Source organism: Medicago truncatula, chromosome 2 (genome assembly GCF_003473485.1).
Source record: "Medicago truncatula cultivar Jemalong A17 chromosome 2, MtrunA17r5.0-ANR, whole genome shotgun sequence".
NCBI lineage: Eukaryota > Viridiplantae > Streptophyta > Magnoliopsida > Fabales > Fabaceae > Medicago > Medicago truncatula.
The window spans coordinates 40823812-40840586 of NC_053043.1; the positions used below are offsets into that span (position 1 = coordinate 40823812).

Here is a 16775-nt window from a genome sequence, read left to right on the forward strand (position 1 = left end):
ACTCTCACGCGCCACCGTACAACCCACAAAAGCATGCCAATCATCCTAAATACTCGTATCGCACCAGGGACAGAATACCTCACATTGTACATGCCGCAATTGTAGTTAGAGACGCGTAGGAGCACACCTCCTACAAATCCTCCATAACAAGTTACGTGCTTTATGAGGGGAATTCACCTTTCAGATTCTAATGAAAGACTTTGGCGAGATTTCCTTAAAAGTTAGGAATCAAGATCTAAAGAGATAGATTATTGATGGAACTCGACCTTATCCTAGCTAAATATATTGGAGAAGTGTTCTAACAACTAATATGCTTAAGTTCATACTAAAATTATTGCATACGTCACATGATGTGTTTTGTTCGAGCGACAATGTTTTGTCTCATTGGATGCATGAGAAGGGGATACATGAAATGTATATCCATATGATTTGGTGATTGGGTCGATCGTGTACACCATGATATGTACTAGACCAAAATCACCATATGGTCGTTACTAAATCAATACCAATAATATTTGTGGTTGCCTTAAAAGTGTTGAGGATTGTTTTTTGAACTCTTTCTTGTGTCAGTAGTTTGGTCCATTGGATATCGTTTGATATTTTAATTAAATTTTCAAATTTAAGGTACAACCATTGAAAAAATTGGATTTTGGGACTTCTTGGGTAAAAAACTCTTCCCAATTGTGTTAATTGTTTGTCTCCTAGAATTTGCTTAGGATTAACTTCAATTTCACGACTTGAATGATTATTGTGACATGATAAGTAAATTATATGATTGATCATTAACTACTACATTGTTGGTTAATGTAAAGTATTGTGATTATGATAAGTGTGCGATTTTGCCTTGATTGGAATAAATTAAGTGTATATAAAAGACTATTAAAATTTTGTGAGAGAAATACTTCATAACGGGTATAAATTCCACCCGGTGGACGAAGACTTTTGAGAATACTTGCAATCAAGGGAATCCGGAGTTTAGAATTTCCTTTGATGACAGTTAATTTCTCCTGGTCTTATTGAGTCAAAAAAGTATTAATTACCTTTTTAAATATAAATGGCATCTAAATAAATAGAGATTGAAACAAAATAACATTATTGTATTGATACAAAGTAACAACTTTGACAAAAACCAAAGTAACAACATTAAACAAAATAAAATATGAAACTAAAGTAATTTTAGAAATATCATTTAGATCACCATTACTCTCCTCATACTTTTTCTTAGGATAGATAAGCTAAAATATTGATTTTCGCCAAATCAATATGAAATTGAACTCTGGATCTCAATAACATCCTTCTTTGCCATTCCACATATTGGACAAGTTTGGAGTAAAGCTTCACATTGTTTGCATAAAGATAGATGCCTACATGGAAGAAATAAGACACCAACAAAGTTTGTCTTACACTTTGAACAAAACTTCAAATTGTCGTCGCTTCTCATGCGCTTTTCAGCTCTTGCTTCTTCACTTTCACCGCAACATGATTCCGCGTCATTTAGCACAACCATCCTTGCTCTCTTCTTCTCTTCTTCCAACTTGTTATGCAGAGCTATTGTTGTGGCTCCCCTTTCCTCAGCTATTCTCTTCAAAAATCTTTTCTCTGTCTCTAGGCTTCTTAAGAGATTTTCCATCTCTTGATTTTTCTTTACAACTTTTGCAATTTCTTCATTTGCTTTTGTCATAATTTGCCTTGAATAAATTTCCATATTTTTTAGTGTAGCCACTTGTAACTCCCTAATGTGATGTTGTAACATGAGTTTTATTTGACCATTCTGTGATGACAAAAATACATTAAAAAGAATAAAGTAAACAACATTTTCAAAATAAATAAATATAGTTAGAAAATTATACATAAATTGGGATCCTCCTAAAGGGTCCACCTTGGAGTGAGTAATACTCGTCAAATAAAAATATATTATTTTAAAATAATATTATTTTATTTTATGAGTATTTCTCTCTTTCGAAATGGACCTTGATCGTAACTCTTGTTACATATCAATTTTTACCTGTATATTGATGAGTTGGTCTGTTTCCTGCCCTTGTTTCTCAAATAGACCAACAAAGGTTGGAGAACTTAGGATGCTTGAAGCATGAATATGAGGATTGGGAACAGGGACAAAATTTCTTTGCGACTGTTGTTGTTGTAGTTGTTGTTGTTGATTATGTTGTGGATGTTGATGTTGTTGTAACTCGGGGAGTCCAACTGAGAAAAAGTTGTTGGTGGAGAAAGGAAGGCCATGATTATCATGAGAGTATGGATTCATGACTATTATTTTCAAGCTAATCTTTCTGAACCACTCTTCCTAAAATATATCTTAAAACCTTGATGGAATGAATGCTGAAATCGCATTCCATTAAAGGTCAATTTTTGAAGAATAGATTTTGACACATGATGAAAGGAAGAGGTTTTTCTGATAGTGTGTGGGTGGTGTGAAGTATATATATGCATATATATACTTAAAAAAAATTCCTAAATAATAAATTCAACTTTTCAATTTTATATTTAAAATAAAAAAATTAATGAGAAAAAATTAATATCTAAATTAAATAATACTATATTTGTTCCTTTAGTAAAAAATAAACCGATTTGCTCCTTTTTAGTTGTTATTTTAAGGTTACTGATATACCAGGTAAATTGCGGAGAGAGAAATATATGAAATAATATATTAAATGACTAAGGTTATTATAGTAAAAGTATAAATTATTGTATAAAAAAAGTAACATTTATTGTCAAAAAACGACAGTTAAAAAGGAACGGAGGTAGTATATTACTTTTCATAAATTTACTTTTTCCCCCTAAAATACTCATAACTACTTATTATCATCGTATACCACCTATTTTGTTTTTTTACAATAAATATTTAAGGATATTATGGATAAAATAATAATTAATTTTGTATTAAGATTTAAAAACGAAAACTAAAAAGAAACAAAAAACTTCCACAAAAATGACAAATAAAAAGGAACGGACATAGTGTATTTTTTCAATTAGTCAAAAATAAAAAAAGTTATTTAAAATTTGAAAAGGAAAAGAAGATAAGCCTAAATATTGATGTTAGGAATTATGAGTATATCTTCAAAAAAAAAAATTATATATTCTTCTTTAATCTTTTTAACCTTATATAATATTATATCTTACCTTCATCTTTAAATATTGGACCCTCTTGGCCATATCACGTACGAGAATTAAAGTTGATAGTAATATTAAATTTGTTAGTATCAATATTGTTTTTATAATTTATATTTGACGAAAAAACAGTTAGTTTAGATTTTTAACACGTATATATTGTTAATTGAAGATGAAGATGTAAAATAAATAGGGATATGTTGGTAAAGAAATAATAAATGTAGTTAAAAATTCAAAGAATATCTTATTAGAAAGGACGAAGAATTTTCTCAACAGGATCCTATATTTAGGGACATAGGTAATATTATTTTTAGTATTTCAGTCTACATACATATCCTATAAGCATTAAAATGGGTGCGTAATATGGTAAACAACAACGCACCGCATATATATTCTATGACTAAATTATCAGGTCAAAGATTTTAAAGGAGCTTTTATGATTTTGAATGAAAAAAGTGATTGAATTTAATAGTGAATATCACATAAACTCAAAGTTTGCGAGTCAAATTTCATTGATTATCAAAGAAGATACATTGACTAAAATTTGCTTGGGCTCCAGTGACAACGAGCTCATTTGTTTGGGCTCCAGTGACAAGGAGCTCCTTCCAAGGACGTACCAAATGAATATGGGTTCGATTCTCAGGGAGAACAACGCTTGGTCAGTGCACATGTCTCTACGCACGAGCCGGATTAGTCGCCCACCTTTGATGGATCAGAAACCGGTGCGAAAGCCACAAAAAAATTGTCGGTTTCTTTTTAATGGGATGATTTAATTCAATGCGTTATTATTTGGTCAAAAAAGTATTGTCCTAGAATTCATTGAACTAGTATGGACAGCCGTGTCATGCACGAGTTAAAATTTCATCATATTTAAGGGAAATAATATTACGATGTATCATGTGTTAGTTAAAGTCAAATATTGGATAAAATAGTGGAGGTTTGACAACAAATAAGTGAAAGAAAAAAAACTCATATACTTAAGTCTTACAATTTTGAATGATGATGTGGTATCATTTTCACTTGTATGGTTGTTCTTTCTCTAATGTTCGATCCACATTAGTGTTGGCTCCCCTATAAGGTCCAACGATGGTATCATATCCCGGTTCAACATTATGGGAAGTAATTTGTGTGTGTGTGTGTGTGGTGGGGGGGGATTGGGTTGAAGTTTGGTTAAACTTTTGTCTCTTTTGAATACATAATGACAAATTTGATAAGTTCACCAAACTGTAACAAGTCATAAAGTAATAAATTATAGTCTCCACAAGGATTGTCGTCAACTCAACAATTTACTAAACTTATTAAATTATAAAAATAAGTAAAAGGGTTTAAGGGTTGCAAGTTTTAATTGATTGCACAATAAGAGTAGTAGTTTGATTATAGGAAAGTAAATGTTCGACATTGATTAGAATTCTTCAAATTCCCTCTATCTTCTATGTTGGATTAATGCAAGGTTCAATATTGAGTATGATTAAGTGCTTGATAAAGAATGTTTTGTATTATGAAACCGTGATATATCTATATAATTGCTTATGGAAACTATGCCTAGACAAGGGCGATACGAAGAAAGTTCTCAAAGGATGAACCATAATCTAACAATCATACTAAAAAACCTAATTTGATTATTATGATTGAGCAATTTTCAATATGTTCTTGTTCGGGCTAAAGCAATGTATGTCATCCTTATACCAAAACCTAGGGATCATACATAGACATCTAGGGCTAATAGATTCATTTAGGCATTATCTGTGTCTAGAGTCTAAAATCATTATGTTTGGAAATAAATAGAGCACATCTTAAAACCCTAATCCAAAAAATAAATAGAGGATTATCTTAAAACACTAATCATAGAATATTTAGTTGCCCATGGCAACAAAATACATAAACAAGAAAGAAAATACAAACATACTCGAGAAACAAAGGGATGTTGGAAGCCCTTTAATGCTCCTTTATGCTTGCCTATAACTTGCACCGCTAAGTTTTTGAATGAATAAAAGTGTGTGCAAATAGGCAAATTTCTTGTAGTGTGGTTTACTAGGATTTTTTTTCATTAATCTAGCTTGAAAACAAGCAACTAGGCAATTTTTCCCGAAACCATGCGTCTTGGGCTCACGGGGTAGGAAAGTTTTTCCCTCTGGCACTACCATGCGCCTGGGGAACATTGGGGCGCATCCTGAGGCGCATGGTCGAGTCAAATGTGAGGACAATGTCGTTTTCTTCGTTCTTTGATTGATCTTCTTCAATACTTTCATCTTGGAACTTGGGATACTATTTTCTCTCATTGTATTGTCTTTACAAACCTTCTTGAACTCCATGGATCTTTATTTTCCTGCCTCCAGAACTCCATGCGATGTTGTGATTTGCCGAATTACATGATTTTTCACTAAAATGATTCAAAACACCTGTGTACTTGCTGGTTTTGGGAAGGAATGGACTTACAAGGACTCAAATGAAAACAATACAAAATGTCTCTTCAATCATAAGCTGCTCCTCTAAAACATATCTAAAATGACCTCAGACTCTATTGACTCAAAAATATAGCTAAAATATAGCTAAAATATCATCAAATATCTTGTCATCGCATAATTTATTTATCAAAACATTTAAATTCAGTTGACACACTTAAATAATATGTGAAGTTAAACCTTGAAGAACTTGTGCTAAGTAAATAAAGAGAGGAAGAGAATATAGAATGACATTGTGTGTTTATACTGGTTCACAACCTATATCTAGTCCAATCCACCCCTAACAAAATGATTTGGCTTCCCTTGAGAAGGAATTAATACACTAACCAAGTATTCATTTCTCTTCGTCCCAAGGCACTATGTGAATTGGTACTTGGCCTCTTCAAGCTGAGTATTCTTCAATGATAAGGAAGCAGGACATCAAGATTTTATATTGGTTCACCCCCACGTTCTGGTAGTTATTTCCAAACCAATTACAAGCACTAAGGTATATCCTTTTCTACTTAACAATACCTTAGATTTCCCACTACAAGACTTCTGACCTATTCTTTTTTCTTTTCTTTCTTTCAAACGATTTTGACTACAATTTAACCCTTTGAGGAGTTACAACAATGATATGAACTCTCACATAGAGGCTAACCATTTTATAGCTTAAACAAGTATTTGATCTTTTAATGTAAATGTATATCACATGTGTATTTCTTTCTAACTTAGAAAAATGTGGTTCTCTAAAAATATATGTGATCCTTTCTGAGCATTTATTGTGCACTTCTTGAGTATGAATATTTCTTTTGTTCAGTTTGGTTCTTTGCTAAGTGTTGGAAAGCTCCTTATACTCCAAGGATGATTGGACCACTTTTTAAAATTGATTTGAACATTGCAGAGTATATCCCTTGGAATAAGAGCCATTGCATTGACTTGTACTATTGTTTAAGATCAACTGTTTAAATATGTGTCTTGTTGCTAGAAAATTATCTTCACAATCTTCAGAGTATATCCTTCACAATCATTTTTACTAGAGGTAGAGCCTTAATGATCGTTTGTTGGTAGTACGAGTAGACACTTGTTCTTCCATACGCTCCTAGAGGATAAAAATTCTTAGAATGATTCAATCGACTTTCAAGGCATGAAACAAATGTTAAAGGATAAAATTGTTCTCTTGAACTTTGTTATCATCAAGACCAAAATTAGAGCTGTGGTTCAATAATCATAAGTATTCTTTGCTTTTTAGGGCTACGGTTTGCTGAATCTGGGTTTGGTTGGTTGCTAATGTACCTAATTGGTTGGTGTTGACTTGAAATTGTTGATTAGTAGTAGTAGCCAATTGATTTTTGTAGAGTCCACATGTGTAAAATGGATTTGTGCAAGTATTGTATACTAGGGAAACAATGTCATATTTAGTTTAAGCCCGAGAAACACAAAATCAATGACTATTGCAGTTAGGGTTGGGAATAGACCAGGCCGGCCTCCAGGGGCCTATGGCCTGGCCAGTTTATTAAAAAGGCTAGGCTTAGGCTTTTTAAAAAGCCTATTTAAGTAAATAGGCCAGGCTTAGGTTATAAAAAAAGCCTATGAATCCTAATAGGCCGGCCTGTTTATGCATGTTAGGCTTCATAGTGGACTTTTTAAATAGGCTTTAAAGCTTTATAGTGAAATATGTTTTTAAGGCCTTATAGTGATAGACAAATCTTACACTGGAATAAGCTTTGAAGCCTATTTAAAAGTAGATAAAATGGAATGTTTAGTGACTTTAATAGTAAGTAGGCCTGTAAATAGGCTTTCAGGTCAGGCCAGGCTTTTAAATAGGTCAGGCCAGGCCAAAATAATAGGCCTATGAAAGGCCATAGGCCAGGCTCAGGCCTGTAAAATTTTTCGTAGGCCAGGCTCAGGCCTATCAAAGCCTGGCCTGGCCTGGCCTATTCCCAACCCTAATTGCAGTGTTTGTTTTGGCATTAGCTACTACATTCTCGCATCCCCAAACCATTTCAACGTGGATTTTAAGAAGCTATAAAATCCAGCTCCTAGTAAACGTGTGGGGGGGGGGCGGTTATGGTGCATAAGGATTTACATGTGGTGGGAGGGGGCGCGGTTATGGTGCATAAGGAAATCCTTATGCACCCTGCATAAATCCATAAATGGTTTCTATGAGTTGTACTTCAAAACCATTAGATGTACTTAATGGTTTCGAGCACCCTGCATAAGGATTTCCAGCACCCTGCATAAAATTACATTTTGCTGTGGAAATGGTTTCTGTGAGTTGTACTCCAAAATCATTTCTGGATTTATGCAGGGTGCATAAGAATTTCCTTATGCACCATAACCGCACCCATGGGAGGGATGTCCACCGCAATTCCAAACACATACATATATGTGCAATTGCATTGTGATAGTTATAGTGTCATTTATTTGAAAAATAATCAAGTGTATCATGCCAAAACCAAGCATATTGATGTGAGTTTTTACAAGATCAAGAGAGTTACTTGCACATGAACATATATTACTTGAAAAGGCTCGTAATTTAGAGAATGTGTCTGATATGTTGACCAAACCAATCATCGGTGACAAGTTCATCAATGTTAACAAGGAGTTGTACCCCTATTTAAAATACACAACAAAATCAAACATTGTATTTAACTTCAAAAAATTTGATGTCCAAAATAATCATTTTTTCCTTTGTTATCTAAGTACATATTTTGAATCATATACAAAGGAAGCTCGGTTGTCCTATATATTAGGAGTTACACCATATAAGAGGCTCAAAGCTTTTTCTTCGTACACTTAAAAGCTGAGAGTACCAATAAAATTTGGGTTTGGAAAATTGTTAACTCTCAATCTCTCATTATTAGAGTAAATGTATTAGTCATAAACATAAACATTTCTGTTAGATAATTAGAAAGTAGTTAGAAAGTTTTTTAGCCTAATTGCTAAAAATTCACTTATTAGGTGAATAAATGGAGAATACGGGATTCAAACCCCCTACATACTGCAATGTGTCCGCCAACTGAACTATGCTCACAATGACTAATTAGAAAGTAGTTTGAAAGTTAACTCAAGCTGTTGGGAGTTAACTAGACTTCCAAATACACTAGTTGACCAACTAGGATGGAACCAAGCCTATGTATATATTACACAATGTATCACTTTACTCACAAGTAAATATATACAAAGTACTTTGACTTTGAACATTTAAGATAAGTTTGTTATTGAGTTTTTACAAATCACAAGACTATTCTTTTAAAATACCTTTTTTTTCTTCCCTATAAACTACAATATCTAATCAACCCAATGATAATGATAGGGAAATCAATTTAATTAATAGAATAAAAAGAAAAAAAATACAAAGAAGAGATGATTCTATTATTTACAAATTGAAAACTAATTAATTATTGATATACATCATTTGTCTGTCATTTACAATGTCAAGCAGAAAAGGAAACTCAAAGCAGTATCCACAACTTTGCATAGTAGTCATCAAGCTACTACTCCTCAAGCTTCTCTACCTCTTCAACCATCATATAAACAGTGTTAATTAAGCCTCTAGTGCCAAATGAAAGAATATTTCCATGCCTGAATCAAAAGGAACCAAAAAAACATCAAATACAGTATAATAGTATGTTTACTATACTTATATTTTAAGTAACATACTATACATATAAATAAAAGTGGTACTGTTAATTATTAAATAGTTTTTTAATTGTATGAAATTTTGTTCCCTTGATCTACTTAATGAAAATTTTGAGGTCAACAATTTTGGAACTGTATGAGTTGACTTATTTTAGCTTATCTACTGGCATAAGCATTTGTGGAACTGGTTGGAATAGCTTATAAAACAACTTATGACGTGTCCATAAACTGTTTACAATTTATTCTCATAAGGTCACCAGAATAGCTTACGAAAACTATATAACATGTATGAAACAGTTTGACTTTATTTATAAAGTAGCTTATGGATAAGCACTTATACAAGTGCTTTCTTAAATTCTTGATCAAAACAAAGGCCTAACTAGGTTAACTTCGTACTTAATGATTCTACTAGATGTCAATAGATCTTAACTCATGACGATTTATAGATCAGAAATGGATAAATTACCTTCAATCAAATTCATCTTAATTTTCTTCAAGATGTTCCTGAGAGATTACCTTCAATCAAATTCATCTTCATTTTCTTCAAGATGTTCCTCATTTTCAGGCCTTTTGTCGCTATTTACAAGCATGAGCTGAGCCCCCATGTTTAAGTGCTCTTTTCTATTATTTACAATCTCATGCTGAGTATTTGGTTTAAGATTGTCATTGTTATTTACAAAACCAGTAGTTTCTGATGGCATAACATGATTACCCCACTCAGTTCCTTCTATGTGATTTTCATGTTCAGTAATAACTTCACCACCATAATTATTCATGTACTCGGGAGTTTCCGAAACACTCCTTGGTGAGATCCTGCCATTTCCATACGACTCAGAACGGTGATGTAACACTTGTTCATTAATCTTTCTGTCCATAGCAGGAGCCCTGTAAAACAGTCATAATTTTTAATTACATAAATAAGCAAAAATTTACAGAGACTAAAACTAAATATCATTGTATACGCATGGACTAAATGAATAATTAAAGCTTAAATAAAATATTTAGCAGAATGGCCAAGATCGAAATCTTTTGATCTAATTAATCTAATTACTTAATCAATCTGTCATCACACCTTGTTTGTTGTAATTTTGGGGCCTGCATATAGTTGAAAATTGGAACCAAGTCTTTTGGTCTAGCTTCAATCATGCAAGTTGGAATCCTTTCAATCTCAAATTCTCCTCCGGAAGCATCTTCTTCATCCATTATAGTAGACTCTTTCAACATTGGATTGAAATATATCTGTTTGGAAACAGAATTGTGTAGTTCAATATCACAAACTAAAGGGTGTAATAATAAGCACTAAATGCACAATTTCCAATTATGAAATAATATATACCTCTGGCTTCACCCACAACGGAATCTGAGTTTGATGCATTTGTAGTTCAGCTTCTGAAATATACAAATGATGCTCTTCCTTGAGACATGGATTCACTTTTGTGACACCGTTTCTCATTTTCGGGATAATGATGTCCTCATCTACAACTTCAGGATATATCTTGTTGCTGTCTGCGATTCCATTTTCGCCATATATATCAACATTATCTTCTCGCTCTCTACGACTATGACTGTGACATATATTCCATTTATGCATGGCCTCAACTACTAATCTTGCTTCGGCCTGTGGAGTGGATTCATGAGCAGGGGATAATCCAGAAACAACAGCTGAATCTTGACCAGTTATTGTCCGAAGAGCATATTGTATCATCGATCCACTAGGTGAAAAGACCAACAAGTGATGATTTGCCTTAGAATTGTTCCCATCACCATAGACAGCTCCACTTCCTTTACAGTTACGGAAAGACGAAGCAATAGCACCATAAAGGGGACTCTTCCTACCAGTTGCAGCTGCAGCAGCACCACTGACAGTACCTCTCCAACCATTGTTTCCATTCCTAATTCTGCTTACTACAGAAAGTGTGATCGGAGGGCCACCTACATACAGGCTCTGCTGTTTAGGCATTTGTACAGCCAATATAGAAGCCCGGCGGACTGATTGATTAGTCGCAGTGCTTAATCCATTAGTTTTTGTATTAAAATTATCATCATTAGACTGAATATTTACATATCCTCCTTGAGGATTTATGGCAAAGAGATGGTTAGTGCCTCTAGAAGAACTAATCATAATCCACTTGCTGTCGTCACTGAAACTGATATCTTGTATAACCTGAGAACAATGATTGATAAAGGTCTCAGCTTCTCGTAAACGAATTGCAAAAAGAAAATGATAATATAGCAAAATCAAAGGATAAGTGAGAATGAATATGCACTCACCGCATTTGTAAAACCACGTTGCAACCTGTATAAATGAACGTGGGAAGGACCGGCATCAGATGCTGACGAATTCTCTCGCAGAGGCATTATCTTAAAAACATTTATGTTATGACCCTGAACAGAAGCGGTCACTAATATGGTACCACTAGGATCAAAGCATAAGGCTGAAATTGGACTTTTGTGGGCCCGGAATTGGGCAACTACGTTTTTGGTGACAATATCTTTAACAATGACCTGAAATATAACAATAGCGAAGTTAACTTCACATAAAATATTAGTATGAAATGCAAAAATACCAGTTGACTTATTAAAGAAATATAGTATCATTATCATGGACCAAAATTAAAAAATTGACGATCCTCAAAATTAAAAAATTGACGATCCTCACAACCTATGATAAAACAAAATGCAAGTGTTAAATTGTGACAAACTATCATGTCCAGATAGACATTGCCACGTTCAAAACAAGGCTTGAACCAAAATTATAGTAACGATATAGATATAATTTTATGCACTATCCCAATTCTTAAACTAGCCAATCATGACTACATTATCATATGTACTTCTCAAGTCAAAATAATATTCAAGTGCGATATATACAATTCGATTTATAAATTATCACAATAAAAAAAAAAAAAACAGTATTTACCATTCCAACGTTATCTAAATCTGCTGAATGGCCATTAATGCTTCCGTTGACCTTTGATCCAGAATTTACAGATTGTACTGAACCAATGTTATCAGAGCAATATCTGGAAAGTTTTTTATATCCCATATCCCCAAGAGTCACAATCCCGGTAGCAAGATGCTTGCTTGATTCTTTAGCATAGTGTGCAATCAAGCTACTATTTGAAGAAAAACCAGGAAAGCTTGCAGAAGGCGTCAAATGCTGCGGACTAACATGGCTGGAAGTGGAGACCGCAACTGGACTTCCACTATAAGCCAGCCATCTTGGACCCACCGCAAGTGGTCCATAGCCTATGCCTCCAGAACCAGGACAACTCAAGGCTATTGGATTGGTAAGTAAAGTATATTCCCTTTCTAATGTGGTAGCATTAAAACAATGTATCTGCAAAATAACAACTCCATTCAACATTTCAAAAACGAATATAGTAAAAATGAGGTTTAATTACTCCGTAGACCCCAGAACTAAAAATATTGTAAATGGTCCCCGGATAATATTTAAATAATTTCAATCAGGGCCATAAACTTTTAAAAATCAGGGACCTATTTAAAAACAATCAGGGATCCAAATAGAGATTTTTTTAGTTCAGGGACCTATTTAAAAATCTTCAAATAGTTTAGGGACCTACAGAGTAATTAAACCTAAAAATGACAGGCAAAGATATTAGACAGCATACCTGAGTGGATTGAGAAACAGCAATTATTCGAGAACTGCACCGTACAGAATAAACAACAGATCTAAACTTCATTACATGAACATATGAATGAGATTTCATAGAATAAAACTGAACAGTAGTTGGCATGTAGTTGCCATTCATTTGATCATGGGAGTTTGAAGCGGTTCCATTGGGGGAACCAGTCAACCCATCCTTAATATTGCTTCCTCCTCCGAAGAATCCATCGGCACAAACTACCAACAAAGGGCGGCTGCTTGCAAACTTGTCTTCTGATTTTTTTGATGCAATTGGATTTGGAACCATTTGCATAAAAGAAACAGGGCCGTCGTGTTTGGAAACCACGTCGCGGACATTATTTGATTCATCAACATGCCAAACCTGGAAGCCAGACCGATAACCTAGAAGAAGTACTTGTTGAACGATATCGCCCTCACCCTCCAACTTATCAAAACCAGCCCAAATTACCTATACAAGTTGACCATTAAAATGAGTCGTCACTCCAAACAACAAATCGGAAAATATCAAAGAAAAGGAAGAAAATCATTGTCACATACAAAAGTCTTATTAACTCCATTAACATGAAAAATAAACATAAAAGCACCTCATTCTTGCAAATGATTGTGACATTCAACATTTAGCTTCACATCAATAAAATGCATAACATCAAAATTACACATGCAATTTCCTTAATGCCTCATTATTCATATGATTTCCTAAAAGATTCATGATCAAAAGATGTTTGTGACTAAAACATAGAAAAGCATTTGTTTCAAATACTTAACACAGTTAACATGCATGCTAAGAAATAATATAGAGCTCAGCACATCAATATACCCATTCAAATGGCTCAAAAGACAAAAAAATAAAAAATCCAAATATTTATTACATAACATTAGGCCGTGTGATGTGCCCCTACTTGCATCGAACAAACATTTACTTTTCCTCAATAGAAAGATGCTCAAACACAAATATGCTGATGTAACTATCCAACATAAACAGAATCTTAATTGACAGCTGAAAACTAATGTAACATCAAACAATCACACAGAGCTTGACAAGCGGCGCATACAGTAGCAAAATCATAAATATAAAACCAAAAATGTACCACAAACAACCACCAAATTTCCTGATTTTAAAGGCCATCGAGACACCTGAATATCCATATTGCCAGAATGCATACTTTCTTAAATACAACCTACATTGAAAAATTAGCAACTAGGCGTGCTCAAGAAATTCACAAAATGGCAGCTATAAACTCCACCAGAAAGTGCACTCCGCAAGCGTACCCTTCCCCGAAAGAAATTGCACATAATATAGCTCAAACTTCACTAAAAATAAATGCACCACACCTTCTCAATCAAAACTTACATGGAACATATTCAAGCAAAGAAATTAGAATAAGATTACCAATTACTAAAAGAACTGAAAACCAAAAACACTCATCATGTGTAAAATACTGAACATGAAATGAACTAAGTAACAATAACTACACAGAATTTGCCTTCTACCACCTATCCTCTACAATTAGAAGAAACCTAATCCGAACATCCAGATAAGTAATCAGATTTTATCTCTTCCATAAATGCAATCATGAAATTATATCTAACCAAAAATAAAAAAATCATTAAAATCTAAACCAATACACACCACAAGTTTACAATGATAACCAAGAAAATTATTATCTTAATATCTTCTAAAATCATATAAAATCTACTCTCACACACCTGATCATGATCAGCAACATCATCCCTATCCACAATCGATGAAGCAACCGATGCAGCAGAGCGCGCAACAGTAGAAGCACCGGATGAAACAATCCTCAAGTAACTCGAGATAGCACGAAACGAGGTAGGTAAGAAACCATTGGTTCTTCCACCACCAACAACTCCAATACCAACACCACCTTGTTGAAGAAGCTGTTGTTTTTGTCCATCATTTCTCATCCCCATCACCCAAGCAAACCAAAATATCACCAAACCACAACACAAATTTCAATGATTCTTCAAATTCACCTTCAAATTCAATCATAACCCCCCAAAATTCTCTTCCCTTTCAATCCACCACCACAATTTCACCCTCTTCCACCATCAACAACAACCACAAAAAGTTTCCAAATTTCAATCACAAATTCTTTCCCTTCACCCTAAAGCTTCCAAATTTCAATCACCACCACAAAAATCACAACAAACCCAGATCAAATTTCTTCCCTTTTTTTCACAGTTTTTGTTTGGAACCACAAACAAACAACAAAAAAAACCACCAAACGACAAAAAAGGGGGATTTTTTTTTTCTTTCAATTTTCTTCAATCAATCACCAACCAATATTTTTTTTCCTTCACGTTTTTCTCTAAAATATAAACAATAATTTGATACTAATAATCACAAATTAAAATTAAACAACAATGATTAAACTAATCACAAAAACAATAAAAATGAAAACTTTATGAAATGAAAACGTATATACGAATCAGAAATGAAACAATCGAGAAGATTGAGGAAATGGGTCGAAACCAAAAATCACCAGAGAAAGAAACAGGTAGAAGAAGATCTGAGGAGAGAGAATAAGTTAGAGAGAGAAAGAAAGAGATTAGAATTGGTAAATGGATAACGAAGGAAAATAATAAGAGTCTTCGTTTACGTCTCAAAAACTTTTTTTTTTTTTTTGAAAAAATTAATGTTATGATGTTTTTTTTTTTGTTAATGTTGTTGTTGTGTTGTGTTGGGTTGGTGTTTTAATGTTGTTGTTTCTTCCAGTTCAACTTTCTCTCTCTGACACGTTTTGTCCTTTATCATTTTCTTCTGTCAAAACAGTTTTTCTTCTTTTTCATTTTTACCATTTTTATTGGTTTAATAAATAATTAACCATAAATAATTTCTTTTTAAGGAGTTAATTGATGGTCAATGAGAAATTATAAAATAATTAATGTGATTAAATTAAATGAATGTTATTTGAGTTTATTGGTCTCTGTTACCATCGTGGTTCACAATTGGCAAAGTAGCTAATTACTACTATGGAACAACAATGATGACATATGAGTATCACTTTAACCTTTTTTTATGGATTCATAAAAATTGTTTGGTTTTTTCATGTTGGAGTTCATTGAGCATATTGTTATGGATTCATATGAGCTTCAAAGTTGAAAGAAAATTTTCTCAAAAAAAAGTTTTAAAGAAAATTATTTTTTGTAGATTTTATAAATTAAATTAAATAAGTTTATTTATTAATTATTTAAAAATGTCAATTCGATTGAGCATAATCACTTTTAGAGCTTAGAGCAATGAATGGTATGTTTGAATGGGAGAGTTTTGGAAGGTTAAGTCCATGTTTTAAGACATGTGATATTTTAAAAAATGTCTTTTTAACAAATGCCTTAAGACATTGTTTAAGGAACTCATAAAAAGAAAAATAAAATAAAAAAATATGATAAGTGATAGTATTATACTTGAATCATACTTAATCTATTTAAAAAAAAAAAAATACTTCATATTGTTCTTTATTTAATAGAGAAAAGTAAATATCCCCCTCCCCATTCAAAATCCTTCATCCAAATTGTTCTACGGATTGTTAAGGCTTAATAATCTTTTTGGTCCTCTAACTATTTAGTTGGTATCGAATTGATCCTCTAACTAAAAATTGATTTATTTCGGTCCTCTAAGTTTCTCACCGTTACTACATTTAGTCCTTTCTATTAGTTTTATTCAAATAAACGTTAGGGTTTGTGTTATGTGGGTACCTAGCCTCCTGTTTCACACATACATATGAACCATAACAGTTATCAATTATATCAGTCACTATTTAATCCTAATACCTTAACAAGGAATAGGACCAAAATGATACTAATAAATAAAGTTAGAGGACCCACATAACACAAACTCTAACGTTTATTTGAATAAAACTAACAGAAAGGACTAAATATAGTAACAGTGAGAA

At 33.1% G+C, this 16775-nt stretch overlaps 2 protein-coding genes across 3 annotated transcripts; both read right to left on the reverse strand.

The window, feature by feature from the left end:
• Positions 1–1207: 1207 nt before the first annotated feature.
• LOC112419443 (probable BOI-related E3 ubiquitin-protein ligase 3) lies at positions 1208–2405 on the reverse strand. The gene is made up of 2 exons (XM_024777131.2): positions 2006–2405; positions 1208–1771 (listed from the first exon to the last, which is right to left on the reverse strand). The coding sequence occupies exons 1-2, from the start codon at positions 2261–2263 to the stop codon at positions 1259–1261; spliced, it is 771 nt and encodes a 256-aa protein (XP_024632899.1). The 5' UTR covers positions 2264–2405; the 3' UTR covers positions 1208–1258.
• A 6475-nt stretch (positions 2406–8880) lies between these two features.
• LOC11407930 (autophagy-related protein 18f) lies at positions 8881–15521 on the reverse strand. 2 transcript variants are annotated; one of them, XR_003009432.2, is made up of 8 exons: positions 14569–15519; positions 12845–13309; positions 12133–12552; positions 11484–11717; positions 10549–11376; positions 10285–10451; positions 9679–10097; positions 8881–9155 (listed from the first exon to the last, which is right to left on the reverse strand). XR_003009432.2 is itself a non-coding variant. In XM_003596574.4 (8 exons), the coding sequence occupies exons 1-7, from the start codon at positions 14791–14793 to the stop codon at positions 9731–9733; spliced, it is 2706 nt and encodes a 901-aa protein (XP_003596622.1). In that variant the 5' UTR covers positions 14794–15521; the 3' UTR covers positions 8957–9155; positions 9729–9730. The 2 variants fall into 2 exon arrangements, 1 of the variants encoding a protein (XP_003596622.1); XM_003596574.4 differs by having other exon boundaries at positions 8957–9155; positions 9729–10097; positions 14569–15521.
• Between the last annotated feature and the right edge of the window lie 1254 nt (positions 15522–16775).